The following is a 13306-nucleotide window of genomic DNA, read 5'->3' as shown; positions in this document are numbered from 1 at the left end:
CTACAAGAAAAGCTCTGATAAAACATTCCACTGTTCTCAAATATCTTACTTTTTATTTTTCTGCACAAAATAAGATGAAAAATAAATAAACAAATCAAGAATAAAGAAAATCAATCAGTAATAAATAAATATAATAATAATAATAAAACGGCAAATAATAAAAACTTAAGAAAGCACATATAGTTGGTGGGTAGACAAATGATTTTTTTCAGATTAAAATGAACAAAGCATTATTAGAGCCCTGTAGACATGACAAAACACGACTATAGTCACATTTATACTCTTTTTATTTACAACATATTGCGCAACTGCAGGGTCTTGAGACACATGCTAACTCGCAAACTAGAGAGCTAGCCACCTAAACGGTAGCCTTCAAGTTATTTCCTTTCAACTTAAATAGCCAAAAACGTACCACTTCCACACGGATAGGGAGGATAACTATTAACAGTTATTTAACCTTTAACATGAACATTAATCAAACGTAATAATATTTTCTGGGTACATGATACCATACGGCATCCGTATCAAACTTGCGCGGGCCGCACTAACATTAAACTTTCATATCAAGGCGGGGGCCTCAAACTAGAGGCGTGTTTGAGACCCCTGCCTTAAACCACCGTTGACCTCTTATTTTCTAAGTTAATTGCTATAGAATGCATAAGTTAAGCCTGGTCCTTTGCAAAAACTTACCACTTCCACACGGGTAGGGAGGATAACTATTAACAGTTATTTAACCTTTAACATGAACATGAATCAAACGTAATAATTTTTTCTGGGTACATGATACCATACGGCATCCATATCAAACTTGCAAACATTAAACTTTCATATCAAGGCGCGGGCCTCAAACTAGTGTCCTGCGGGCCACATTTGGCCCGCGGGCCGCATGTTTGAGACCCCTGTTTTAATGTATTTCATAGTCCCATTAGCAGGCATACTGATGTCACAATGACATTAAATACATTACACGGGCATGACAGCGGTTTGAGTGATTTTTTTTACTCAAGAAAATGTTCAAAACGGGCCGCGTGTTTGAGACCCCTGCCTTAAACCACCGTTGACCTCTTATTTTCTAAGTTAATTGCTATAGAATGCATATAAGTTAAGCCTGGTCTTTTGCTACACAGGCGCCCTTATAGTAAAGGACCGATTGTGAGAGAGACAGTCATTTTGCCTTACCCCCCTACCCCCCTTCCAGACAGGCCAACAGGAGACACAGCTAAATCAGAATAATGAGAGGCGCAGTGGCATGGACCGACTGGAATGACACACATACTTTTGTGCGTGATGCCATGCACGCATGCATACACACATATATAACACGCTGCTCTTAGTCACTGTGCCTTTCATTGGTCTGCCTATTTGTTTGTTTCTGTGTCTGCTTATTCATCTGGATTTCCCTATTCTGACATACCAATTCTGCTCAACAATCCCACTTCTCTCTGTCCTATTGTCCCTGCTCATAGGAATGTTGGGAGAAGTAGCCAGCTCTCTGACTTTCCAGTGCACACAATCCCGCATCTGTGTCCCTCTCTCCGGATTACATTCCACGGTACATAATGATGTACCCTATTCCACAATTAAAGTTACCAATAATGTGAATGGTACACTCCTGGTTTTAAGACCAGTTGGCAAGAATTGACATTGTTTCATTGTTAGAACGGAAGGAGGTTCAAAGGAGCGCTTCTTCTTTCTCTTTCGGCTTTTCTCATCAGGGGTCGCCACAGCAAATCAGCCTCCATCCAACCCTGTCTTCTGCATCTGTCTCTATACCTTCATGTCCTCCTTCGCTACATACATAAACCTCCTCTTTGGTCTTCCTTCCCTGTTGTCCCCCTGATGTACACTCGTTCCTGATCCTGTCCATCCCGGTCACTCCCAATGTGAACCTCAGCATCGTCGTCTCTGCTTCCTCCGGTTCTGCTTCCTGTCCTGTCTCCTGCACACACAACACCTCATTACTACACATGTCTGAAAAGGAGCAGGAAGAAGCAAGTATCAATATATTCACTATCTCTCGTCTGGACATGTCCGAGCCATCTCAGTCTGGCCTCTCTGACTTTATCTCCAAGGTCTCTAACATTTATTGTCCCCCTGATGCACACTCGTTCCTGATCCTATCCATCCCGGTCACTCCCAATGTGAACCTCAGCATCGTCATCCTCTGGTTCTGCTTCCTGTCTTTTCCTCTCTAGACCAAACAACATTGGTGGTCTCGCCTCAGTTTTGTATACAAAGTAGCACTTCAAATGGAACAAAAGAAAAAAAACAAGCAATTTATGATTATTAACAAGCATTCAAGTGTAATAGGCTGATCAGGCCACAGCCTTTAAAAGCCCAAATCTTGGTTAAAAATGTGGATTCAATGTCATTTTCCGTCAGGTATTCATTCACACTGTCATGGTGTCATGATGGCAAAGGCAAAAAAAAAAGTCTCTCTTTGAACTGAGCAACATAAGCAAGGCCTCTTGGAGTGCGGCACTGCTGCTGGTTCATAGTTAGGAAGCACTTTGGGTAATGTGACCAATCACAGTGAAGTGGGCATGCCCAGAGGCGGGCCGTGGGTGGAATAAATTAAAACATACTGTTTTGGCAGGAAGTACAAATCAAAGGAATAGGTGCAGATTCTGGAATATTGTATGTAGCCAGCCGCTTTATAGGAGACCACACCTCAATACAAAGGGTGGAAAAATGAGCATAACAGGTCCCCTTTAACAGCAGTGTAGAGCACGGGGTATCAAATGTGGCCCGCAGGACACTAGTTTGAGGCCCCCGCCTTGATATGAAAGTTTAATGTTAGTGCGGCCCGCGCAAGTTTGATATGGATGCTGTATGGTATCATGTACCCAGAAAAAATTATTACGTTTGATTCATGTTCATGTTAAAGGTTAAATAACTGTTAATAGTTATCCTCCCTATCCGTGTGGAAGTGGTACATTTTTGGCTATTTAAGTTTAAAGGAAATAACTTGAAGGCTACCGTTTAGGTGGCTAGCTCTCTAGTTTGCGAGTTAGCATGTGTCTCAAGACCCTGCAGTTGCGCAATATGTTGTAAATAAAAAAAGTATAAATGTGACTATAGTCGTGTTTTGTCATGTCTACAGGGCTTTAATAATGCTTTGTTCATTTTAATCTGAAAAAATTATTTGTCTACTCGCTAACTATATGTGGTTTCTTAAGTTTTTATTATTTGCTGTTTTATTATTATTATTATTATATTTATTTATTACTGATTGATTTTCTTTATTCTTGATTTTTTTATTTATTTTTCATCTTATTTTGTGCAGAAAAATAAAAAGTAAGATATTTGAGAACAGTGCAAGTTTGTATATTTTTCTGTTTTTAATAAATGCGTTTTTTTTTTTTTTGGAAAACCTGATGTGGCCCAGTCTCGCCCAGACCCCTAGCTCCAGTGGCCCCCCAAGTAAACTGAGTTTGAGACCCCTGGTGTAGAGCGACGAGGCGTTGCGTTTGAAGACACCATCAGATTGTATTTTGGCATTAAGAATTACAAAGCTTGTGACTTATTGTAAGTGTAATAGTCATGCAACACTCGGTGTGATATTATTTCCTAATGAAAGATTGAAGCAGATTTTCATCACTCATTTACATAAACATCAGCATGTGAACATCTCCACTGTGCTCTATATCCTCCGTCTGAGGTTTAAGTTATGGCAGAGAAGTGGGTTGGCGGGTGGGGGGGGTGGAGGTAGGGGCTTGTCATTGCTCTCTGACGTGTAGAACTGCCACTCTGAGCCAAAAATAGGAGGACATTGGAGGGAGAGAAGGAGTTGGAGACATATAGTCGTGAGTAGGATCATGCAGGGATGCATAGATGGTGGAGAGAGTGATGGAGAGTGTAGCGTGGCACAATGGACTATACGATACTGAGCAATCCCTTCCCCTTCTACTGTGCATCATTCAGGGCATGAACATTTCTTTAATCACAGTACAGAAAGCGAAGCCGCGTGGAGGACGCATGTCACACTGCTCTGTCTGCTCACATCACAACCCCCCCCCACCCCCCACCCCACCCAACTCTTCGTCGTCATGCCATCGCTCCAGCTCTCAATGTATCGCTCGCTTCCCACTTCTTTAAATCTCTTCGCTTAGTTCTCCCCATCCTCCATCACGTTATTTATTTCTCCATCATGGTCTTTTGTGTCATGTATCTACCGTATTTCTTTTCACCCTTCTTATACCCAGTTGATATAAAAAAAAGATTAAAGACGCACCTTTTTAATCAGGCTTTTAACTAATAGTTTTTATCTTTTTAGTCCTGTTTTATGCTCTTAGTCTTCAGCTTTTAACTCAAGTGTTTTGTTTTTATCTTTTTAGTCCTATTTTATGCTCTTAGTCTTCAGCTTTTAACTCCAGTGTTTTGTTTCATCTTTTTAGTCATATTTTTTGCTCTTGGTCTTCAGCTTTTAACTCCAGTGTTTTGTTTCATCTTTTTAGTCATATTTTTTGCTCTTGGTCTTCAGCTTTTAACTCCAGTGTTTTGTTTTTATCTTTTTAGTCCTATTTTATGCTCTTAGTCTTCAGCTTTTAACTCCAGTGTTTTGTTTCATCTTTTTAGTCATATTTTTTGCTCTTGGTCTTCAGCTTTTAACTCCAGTGTTTTGTTTCATCTTTTTAGTCATATTTTTTGCTCTTGGTCTTCAGCTTTTAACTCCAGTGTTTTGTTTTTATCTTTTTAGTCCTATTTTATGCTCTTAGTCTTCAGCTTTTAACTCCAGTGTTATGTTTTTATCTTTTTAGTCCTATTTTATGCTCTTGGTCTTCAGCTTTTAACTCCAGTGTTATGTTTTTATCTTTTTAGTCCTATTTTATGCTCTTAGTCTTCAGCTTTTAACTCCAGTGTTATGTTTTTATCTTTTTAGTCCTATTTTATGCTCTTGGTCTTCAGCTTTTGACTCCAGTGTTTTGTTTTTATCTTTTTAGTCATTTTTTTTTGCTCTTGGTCTTCAGCTTTTAACTCCAGTGTTTTGTTTTTATCTTTTTAGTCATTTTTTTTTGCTCTTGGTCTTCAGCTTTTAACTCCAGTGTTTTGTTTTTATCTTTTTAGTCCTATTTTATGCTCTTAGTCTTCAGCTTTTAACTCCAGTGTTATGTTTTTATCTTTTTAGTCCTATTTTATGCTCTTGGTCTTCAGCTTTTAACTCCAGTGTTTTTTTTTTATCTTTTTAGTCCTATTTTATGCTCTTAGTCTTCAGCTTTTAACTCCAGAGTTATGTTTTTTTCTTTTTAGTCCTATTTTATGCTCTTAGTCTTCAGCTTTTAACTCCAGAGTTATGTTTTTTTCTTTTTAGTCCTATTTTATGCTCTTAGTCTTCAGCTTCTAACTCCAGTGTTTCCTCAGAGGGGTCCTCCACACTGGGGGCTGTGTCGGGTCTGCTGAGGGGGTGCCAATCTTGGGTCCCTTCGACACGGCCGGCTGGGGGTTCCTCCCTTTAATGTGGGGGTCCGCCCGTCTGTCGGAGTCGGGGGGCCCGGGTGCTGGTCCTCCGATGGCACGGCCTGCAGCTCCGCCCAGTGTGGCCCCAAAGGTGGCGTTTCCTTGTTACTCAGTGCCATGCCATGTCTCCCTACTGTGTGATTGTGTGATTGTGTGATTGTGTGATTGTGTGTGTGTCTAGTATGGAGGGTGGGAAGGAGGGGCTTTCTTTTGTTTCTTTGTTTTTTCCTTTTAATTGTGGTAATTGTTTTAATTCTGTAAAGCACTTTGTGTTGCATGTCTTTGCAGGAAAAGTGCTATACAAATAAAGTTGATTTGATTTATTCTGGACGGAAAGACTTTTTTTTTTTTGCTTGCTACGTAAAGTCTTACGCCCGCCTTATTGACCAACCAACAGGAAGGAATCGTATCCCGAGATAAGCCCATGATGCTTGTTTTTCTGACTGCCATCCATGTCAGTCTGTCAGACGTGTATGTATGTGCTTGTGTGTGTGTGTGTGTGTGTGTGTGTTTGTGTGTCTCGCACGAGTCGTTGTCATCACAGTTCGAGGGGTTGTTGTGACATGTCTCCCAGCTTTGTCACACTAGAGGACAAAACCGTTCCGTTAGGTCTGCGCGTATAAAAATACGGAACTCAAATATGTGTTCAATTATTTTTTTTTACAGTGGAACCTCAGTTTTCGTGGTATCCATTCCAAAGGGAAAATCGAATTGGATGATTTTTTTTTCCCAAAGGAAACAGTGTAGATCCAATGAATTATTTCCAGACATCCTATAATGTTAACACAATGCACTTTTATAATATACAGGGTGGGCCATAAGTTTCCATAGTCAGTGCCAAGATTGTGGTTTGTTTGCCCGTGATGGTTTATTTTGCAGCTGTGATCAGTAAATAAGACTTGTGGTGGAACTGTTAGGAAAGAACTACAAAGTAATCTTCTGGGTATTATTTGAGAGCAACCAAGACACGTTACTACACAGTTAGACTCAGTAACACAGTTTGGGCATTAGAGTCGGCGGAATGATACGCTGGCAAACGGACTAGTTTGTGTATCATTCTCATTTTAGTTTGCCGACTGAATTTGCCCGAGTGGATGCTGTAGTATTGTGTAAATTAAGTATTGCCAGATTTGGTGTTGGGTAGGAATACTCAGTGTACATATTTCTTAATACCACAACATTCAACATATCAGTTTTTTATCTAGAAGGTGTATGAGATCTGAGACAAAATTGATTGGATCATAAGACAAATGGGGACTAGGGTCTGGGCAAGGCTGGGTCGCATCAGGTTTTCCCAAAAAAACCCAACACGCATTTATTAAAAACAGAAAAATATACAAACTTTTTCAGTGCTTTGGTTCCGATTTTCTACAAGAAAAGCTCTGATAAAACATTCCACTGTTCTCAAATATCTTAATTTTTATTTTTCTGCACAAAATAAGATGAAAAATAAATAAACAAATCAAGAATAAAGAAAATCAATCAATCAGTAATAAATAAATATAATAATAATAATAAAAACTTAAGAAAGCACATATAGTTGGTGGGTAGACAAATGATTTTTTTCAGATTAAAATGAACAAAGCATTATTAGAGCCCTGTAGACATGACAAAACACGACTATAGTCACATTTATACTCTTTTTATTTACAACATATTGCGCAACTGCAGGGTCTTGAGACACATGCTAACTCGCAAACTAGAGAGCTAGCGACCTAAACGGTAGCCTTCAAGTTATTTCCTTTCAACTTAAATAGCCAAAAACTTACCACTTCCACACGGATAGGGAGGATAACTATTAACAGTTATTTAACCTTTAACATGAACATTAATCAAACGTAATAATTTTTTCTGGGTACATGATACCATACAGCATCCATATCAAACTTGCGCGGGCCGCACTAACATTAAACTTTCATATCAAGGCGGGGGCCTCAAACTAGTGTCCTGCGGGCCACATGTTTGAGACCCCTGGTCTAGTTCAACTCCTGAATGAATCAATTAATCAATTAAAAGTTTTTTTTTTTCAATACAAAAGCCTGTGTTTTCTTTTCCATGGTGTAAGCATTAAAAAATCAGTAAGCAAGCAATATCAGGGAAACTAAACCCTCTCAAAGCCTTTGTGGGAGGGTTAGAAGCTGTATGGGGGGGACAGAACCAAACATGTTCCAGCCAGAATACAACACAGTGAGTCCACCCATGGGATACAGTTTTCCAAAAAATGAAGCGGTCTCTTGCAGATTACTTCAGAGAGAGGAGGAGACTGTTGGGAAAGGAAAGCTTATGAGAAGTTCCATCTGAGATGCCAGTTGATTATGATGCTGAGGACGGGAGAGTGTGACTGATCCAGTGAAAAGGAAAAGTTCTGCTGTGTGCTTATTTGATTGGTGTCCATGGGGGTTGGGGGGGTGTTGCTGTTCTGAACTTATTACCTTTAGGAATTTTAACTTGAATCCGCAGGACAGTCACATCCTATAGTGGAATCTCAAAACCTCATTCATTTTCGACCGCTTATCCTCACAAGTCTTAGGCAACCAGCCAATCCCAGGGCACATATAGACAAACAACCATTCACACTCACATTTATACCTATGGACAATTTGGAGTCGCTAATTAACCTAGCATGTTTTTGGAATGTGGGAGGAAACCGGAGAAAACCCACGCATGCACGGGGAAAACATGCAAACTCCACACAGAGATGGCCAAGGGTGGGGAAAGACAAAATAAGAAGCCAAAAAGTTACCACTTCCACACAAAATAGGAGGAGAACTTATTCATTCATTCATTCATTTTCTACCGCTTATCCTCACGAGGGTTGCGGGGGTGCTGGAGCCTATCCCAGCTGTCTTCGGGCAAGAGGCGGGGTACACCCTGGACTGGTGGCCAGCCAATCACAGGGCACATATAGACAAACAATCATTCACACTCACATTCATACCTATGGACAATTTGGAGTCGCTAATTAACCTAGCATGTTTTTGGAATGTGGGAGGAAACCGGAGTACTCGGAGAAGAACATGCAAACTCCACACAGAGATGGTCGAGGGTGGAATTGAACTCGGGTCTTCTAACTGTGAGGCCTGCGTGCTAACCACTTGACCACCGTGCAGCCAAGAAAGAACCATTCATTCATTCTTTCATTTTCTACCGCTTTTTCCTCACAAGGGTGTCGGGGGTGCTGGAGCCTATCCCTGGTACACCCTGGACTGGTGGCCAGCCAATCACAGGGCACATATAGACAAACAACCATTCACACTCACATTCATACCTACGGACAATTTGGAGTCGCTAATTAACCTAGCATGTTTTTGGAATGTGGGAGGAAACCGGAGAAAACCCACGCATGCACGGGGAAAACATGCAAACTCCACACAGAGATGGTCGAGGGTGGAATTGAACTCTGGTCTCCTAGCTGTGAAGCCTGCATGCTAACCACTCGAGATGTTTTGTTTTATGACGACGTCTAACAAAATCTTTAATTGTCAAAGAAAATGTCCGAGGTGTTCTACTTTTTGTTCACATCTCTGTTGCAATTTCTTCTGTTTTCTCCCACAGCAACTGAACCATCCAAATGTGATAAAGTATCATGCGTCTTTTATTGAGGACAATGAGCTAAACATAGTACTGGAGCTAGCTGATGCCGGAGACCTCTCACGTATGATCAAGGTAAGTGACTTCCCACAGCAGCAGCATTTCAAGGATAGTTGGTATGAACATAAAAACACTCAGAGAACCCAGATTGTCCGTGAAACATAATATGATGGCCTAAAATTTGATTGATAAATTGGGTTTATTTTGAGAAAAACAAGCAGAATGCACGGATACAGTGTGTCTTCTAGGATAACTCCCAGGCGGGTGTATTGTTACAGTATGAATAACACTCAAATTCTCAGTTTCTCTGCACTGGCTTTGTTTTGATGGTGTGACAAGGAGCCCATCCATCTGTAACTTGTGGCACGGAGTTCAGAGTTCTGTTGGAAAGTTGGTTTTAAATATTCTTTGTCAGCAAGTCACTGAACGATCATCAAATTGAATTTAAAAGGAAAATTTACATACAGTTTATTGCTTCCCTTTCCGTGACAAAAGATAGCTGATTTGCGCTTACTTTTCCTTAAAAGACCTAGCATATTTTCTCCCAGCAGGACGCTGATTAAACATGATTATAAAGGAACTTATCAAATACTACAGTATTAATTGGCCCTGTACCCTAGAAACCGCCCATGAATGATACGGGAAAAGGCCGAAATGATACTGTGTCAAAGCCCAGGGCAGTGATACTGATAAAATATAGAGTTTAACCATGTCCGGTATCAGCCCCCCCCGTAGCTGTCCACTCAGAGCGCACTACTCTGGTATCGTGCCCGTGAAACAACCAATCAGAGAACAGCGCACGAGTGCTTAGTGCACGGGTGGGCAAACTTTTTGACTCGCGGGCCGCATTGATATGACAAAATTTACGGGGGGGGGGGGGGGGACTATATATTTTACATGTAACAGTCCACCTGGTATTATTATATCTGTAAAATTGTCATGCAATCTGCTATTATCATTTATTATTTTATATTTATATTTAAATATTTTAAAAATAATAAAATATTGTAATAATTACAATAAAATTAAAATAATTATTATTATATTATTATTATGTAAAATATGCAAATATAACAATAATATTATATATAATTAATATAATAATTAGCATTAATATAATAATTATAATAATCATAATAGTTCTAATAATAATTATAATAATCTAATAATAATAATTATTATTATGTGCTTGTGTCCCTTTTTTCAGGAGCACTTTGTAAACAACAGACCATGTCAAAAAACGAAATTGATAAAACCATCAAAAGGTTGGCTCAGGCCATGATGCCAGGTTGTATGTTGACTTTAAATGAAATACTTTGGAAAGATTGGGCGGGCCGTATTCAAACACTTGGCGGGCCGGATGTGGCCCCCGGGCCGTAGTTTGCCCACCTCTGGCTTAGTGCTTCTCCAGTCACCAAAAAAAAAACCCAAACTTGATTAATGGAACTTTAATTGTCAGACATTGATAAGATAAGACTGCTAGGTAACATGCTAGGTTAATTAGCGACTCCAAATTGTCCATAGGTATGAATGTGAGTGTGAATGGTTGTTTGTCTATATGTGCCCTGTGATTGGCTGGCCAATCAGTCCAGGGTGTACCCTGCCTCTCGCATGAAGACAGCTGGGATAGGCTCCAGCACCCCCCGCGACCCTCGTGAGGAAAAAGCGGTAGAAAATGAATGAATGGTACCAGAAAGCTAACACAAGAGGAAGGTTAATGCAATGTCAAATAAATGAATGTTTTTCATCAAATCTGTCAACCTCAAAGGATAAACTCAGAAAATACGTGTTCGACACCATCATCATATTGCCTCCCTATTGGGTCTCGAAAGGAATGTTGGCTTGGAAGCGGCAAGCCAGACATGTGGCCTTGTATAACTGAAGGAATGGAGGCAGGAGGTCTGTGGTTTGTGGAAACCCTGGATTTTGGCTACCTGGACGGTGAGTCAAAGTGAATCATAAATTCCGTAATGCAACCAAAAACCAAATAATATTATAGGACCCCCTGAAATTGTCTTTAATCTAAATAGGCTGTGTGGACAGCTGCCCTGAGTACAATAAAGGAAGTTGAAAAGAATAAAATGATTATTTTTGGGCAATAAAATACTTAGTTGAGAAAAAATATACACACAGACTATGTGAAAGCTGCCTATTATCCACAATTCTTATGTGAGACTTTCCTAAATGTTGAAATGATATATAGTATCCTATACCAGTCACTAGGTATGATTCGATCGCCACAACAACATGCTTTTATTGCAGGTTTGAATTATCTTACAACAGACACCTGGCCTAAATGAAGCATTTTCAAGCATACAAATATAAATGAACTCATTCCTAAATGTTGAAATGATATATAGTATCTTATACCAGTCACTAGGTATGATTTGATCGCCACAACAACATGCTTTTATTGCAGGTTTGAATTATCTTACAACAGACACCTGGCCTAAATGAAGCATTTTCAAGCATAAAAATATCAATGAACTCATTCCAAAATGTTGAAATGATATATAGTATCCTACATTAGTCACTAGGTATGATTCGATCGCTGCAACAACAGGCTTTTATTGCAGGTTTGAATGATCTTACAACAGACACCTGGCCTAAATGAAGCATTTTCAAGCATCAAAATATCAATGAACTCATTCCTAAATGTTGAAATGATATATAGTATCCTACACTAGTCACTAGGTATGATTCGATCGCCGCAACAACAGGCTTTTATTGCAGGTTTGAATTATCTTACAACAGACAACAAAGTAAACCCTAACATGGACTAGTGTTGCGGATGTAACCCACGGCAAACTCAAATTCGACTCTGAACCCTTGACGTTGCGTCCTGTCTGCCCACCACTCGGGTCACATAACATCAAATCACATTTACAGCGACACACCACCAGCACAATAACATGAACACAGGAAGTACAGGAAGTAAAAATAGAGCAAGAACATAAAACTCTCCCAGTGCTAACTTGTGAGTCTATATTATGTCTTATTTATGTCTTAAATGTTTTATTTATCTCTCATTACTGTATAGAGTAACACGAGTGTAAGAGTGAATCTATAGGGAATTGATTTTTGTCGAAAAATTAAATGAAAACCAGGGCAAAGTTGCACCGATCCCTTCTGTTTTAAGATGCACGCCGGTATGGCAAATTAATGGTGTGCATGTGTAAAGCCTGGTCTTCTCCCATGCATAAATGATGCTGCGTTGTATCAACACAGCGAGACAAGCTGTTTGCGGTCATACTCAGCAACTTCACATCCGTACAGTTCAACACAGCAAATTAGGAGAGGCAAGGATTAGCTTGTACAAGAGAGTGAACATGGCAGGCTGAATGATTGCACACACACACACACACACACACACACACACACACACACACACGGTGTCCTTCAGCACTCTTTAGCAAAGACTTTGCCCTCACAACCAAGATACCCTATGATCATTCATCGATCCTATTTACCGTAATTTCCGGACTATAGAGCGCACCTGATAAGTTAAGTCGATGAGTGATGAGTTTAGCAGCTCTGTTTCCTTCTTTATCGAAAATGCAAAGTAGAAATCTATTTTTTTAACTCGTATTGGTTGAGTGTTCAGTCGATGAGTGATGAGTTTAGCAGCTCTGTTTCCTTCTTTATCGGAAATGCAAAGTAGAAATCTATTTTTTTAACTCGTATTGGTTGAGTGTTAAGTCGATGAGTGATGAGTTTAGCAGCTCTGTTTCCTTCTTTATCGGAAATGCAAAGTAGAAATATATTTTTTTTTAAACTCGTATTGGTTGAGTGTTCAGTCGATGAGTGATGAGTTTAGCAGCTCTGTTTCCTTCTTTATCGGAAATGCAAAGTAGAAATCTATTTTTTTAACTCGTATTGGTTGAGTGTTCAGTCGATGAGTGATGAGTTTAGCAGCTCTGTTTCCTTCTTTATCGGAAATGCAAAGTAGAAATCTATTTTTTTTAAACTCGTATTAGTTGAGTGTTAAGTCGATGAGTGATGAGTTTAGCAGCTCTGTTTCCTTCTTTAACGGAAATGCAAAGTTGAAATCTATTTTTTTTAAACTCGTATTAGTTGAGTGTTAAGTCGATGAGTGATGAGTTTAGCAGCTGTTTCCTTCTTTATCGGAAATGCAAAGTTGAAATCAATTTTTTTAAAACTCGTATTAGTTGAGTGTTAAGTCGATGAGTGATGAGTTTAGCAGCTCTGTTTCCTTCTTTATCGGAAATGCAAAGTAGAAATATATATTTTTTTAACT

The 13306-nt window shown here is 39.5% G+C and overlaps 1 protein-coding gene across 3 annotated transcripts in view; it reads left to right on the top strand.

Annotated features, from left to right (window-relative positions):
* nek7 (NIMA-related kinase 7) overlaps positions 1-13306 on the top strand; it is an 89388-nt gene that overhangs the window by 38273 nt on the left and 37809 nt on the right. For all 3 annotated transcript variants that reach the window (XR_013627246.1, XM_058072363.2, XM_078789954.1), the window contains exon 5: positions 9013-9123. Coding sequence is in view for 2 of the 3 variants with exons in the window: in XM_058072363.2 (XP_057928346.1) it covers positions 9013-9123 (111 nt within the window). In the remaining variant the exon portion in view is untranslated. The remainder of the gene's footprint in view (positions 1-9012; positions 9124-13306) is intronic.

This window comes from Doryrhamphus excisus, linkage group LG4 (genome assembly GCF_037039965.1).
Source record: "Doryrhamphus excisus strain RoL-2023G ecotype Guam linkage group LG4, RoL_Dexc_Guam_v1.1, whole genome shotgun sequence".
Classification (NCBI taxonomy): Eukaryota; Metazoa; Chordata; class Actinopteri; order Syngnathiformes; family Syngnathidae; genus Doryrhamphus; species Doryrhamphus excisus.
This window is presented reverse-complemented; position numbering and strand designations above follow the sequence as displayed.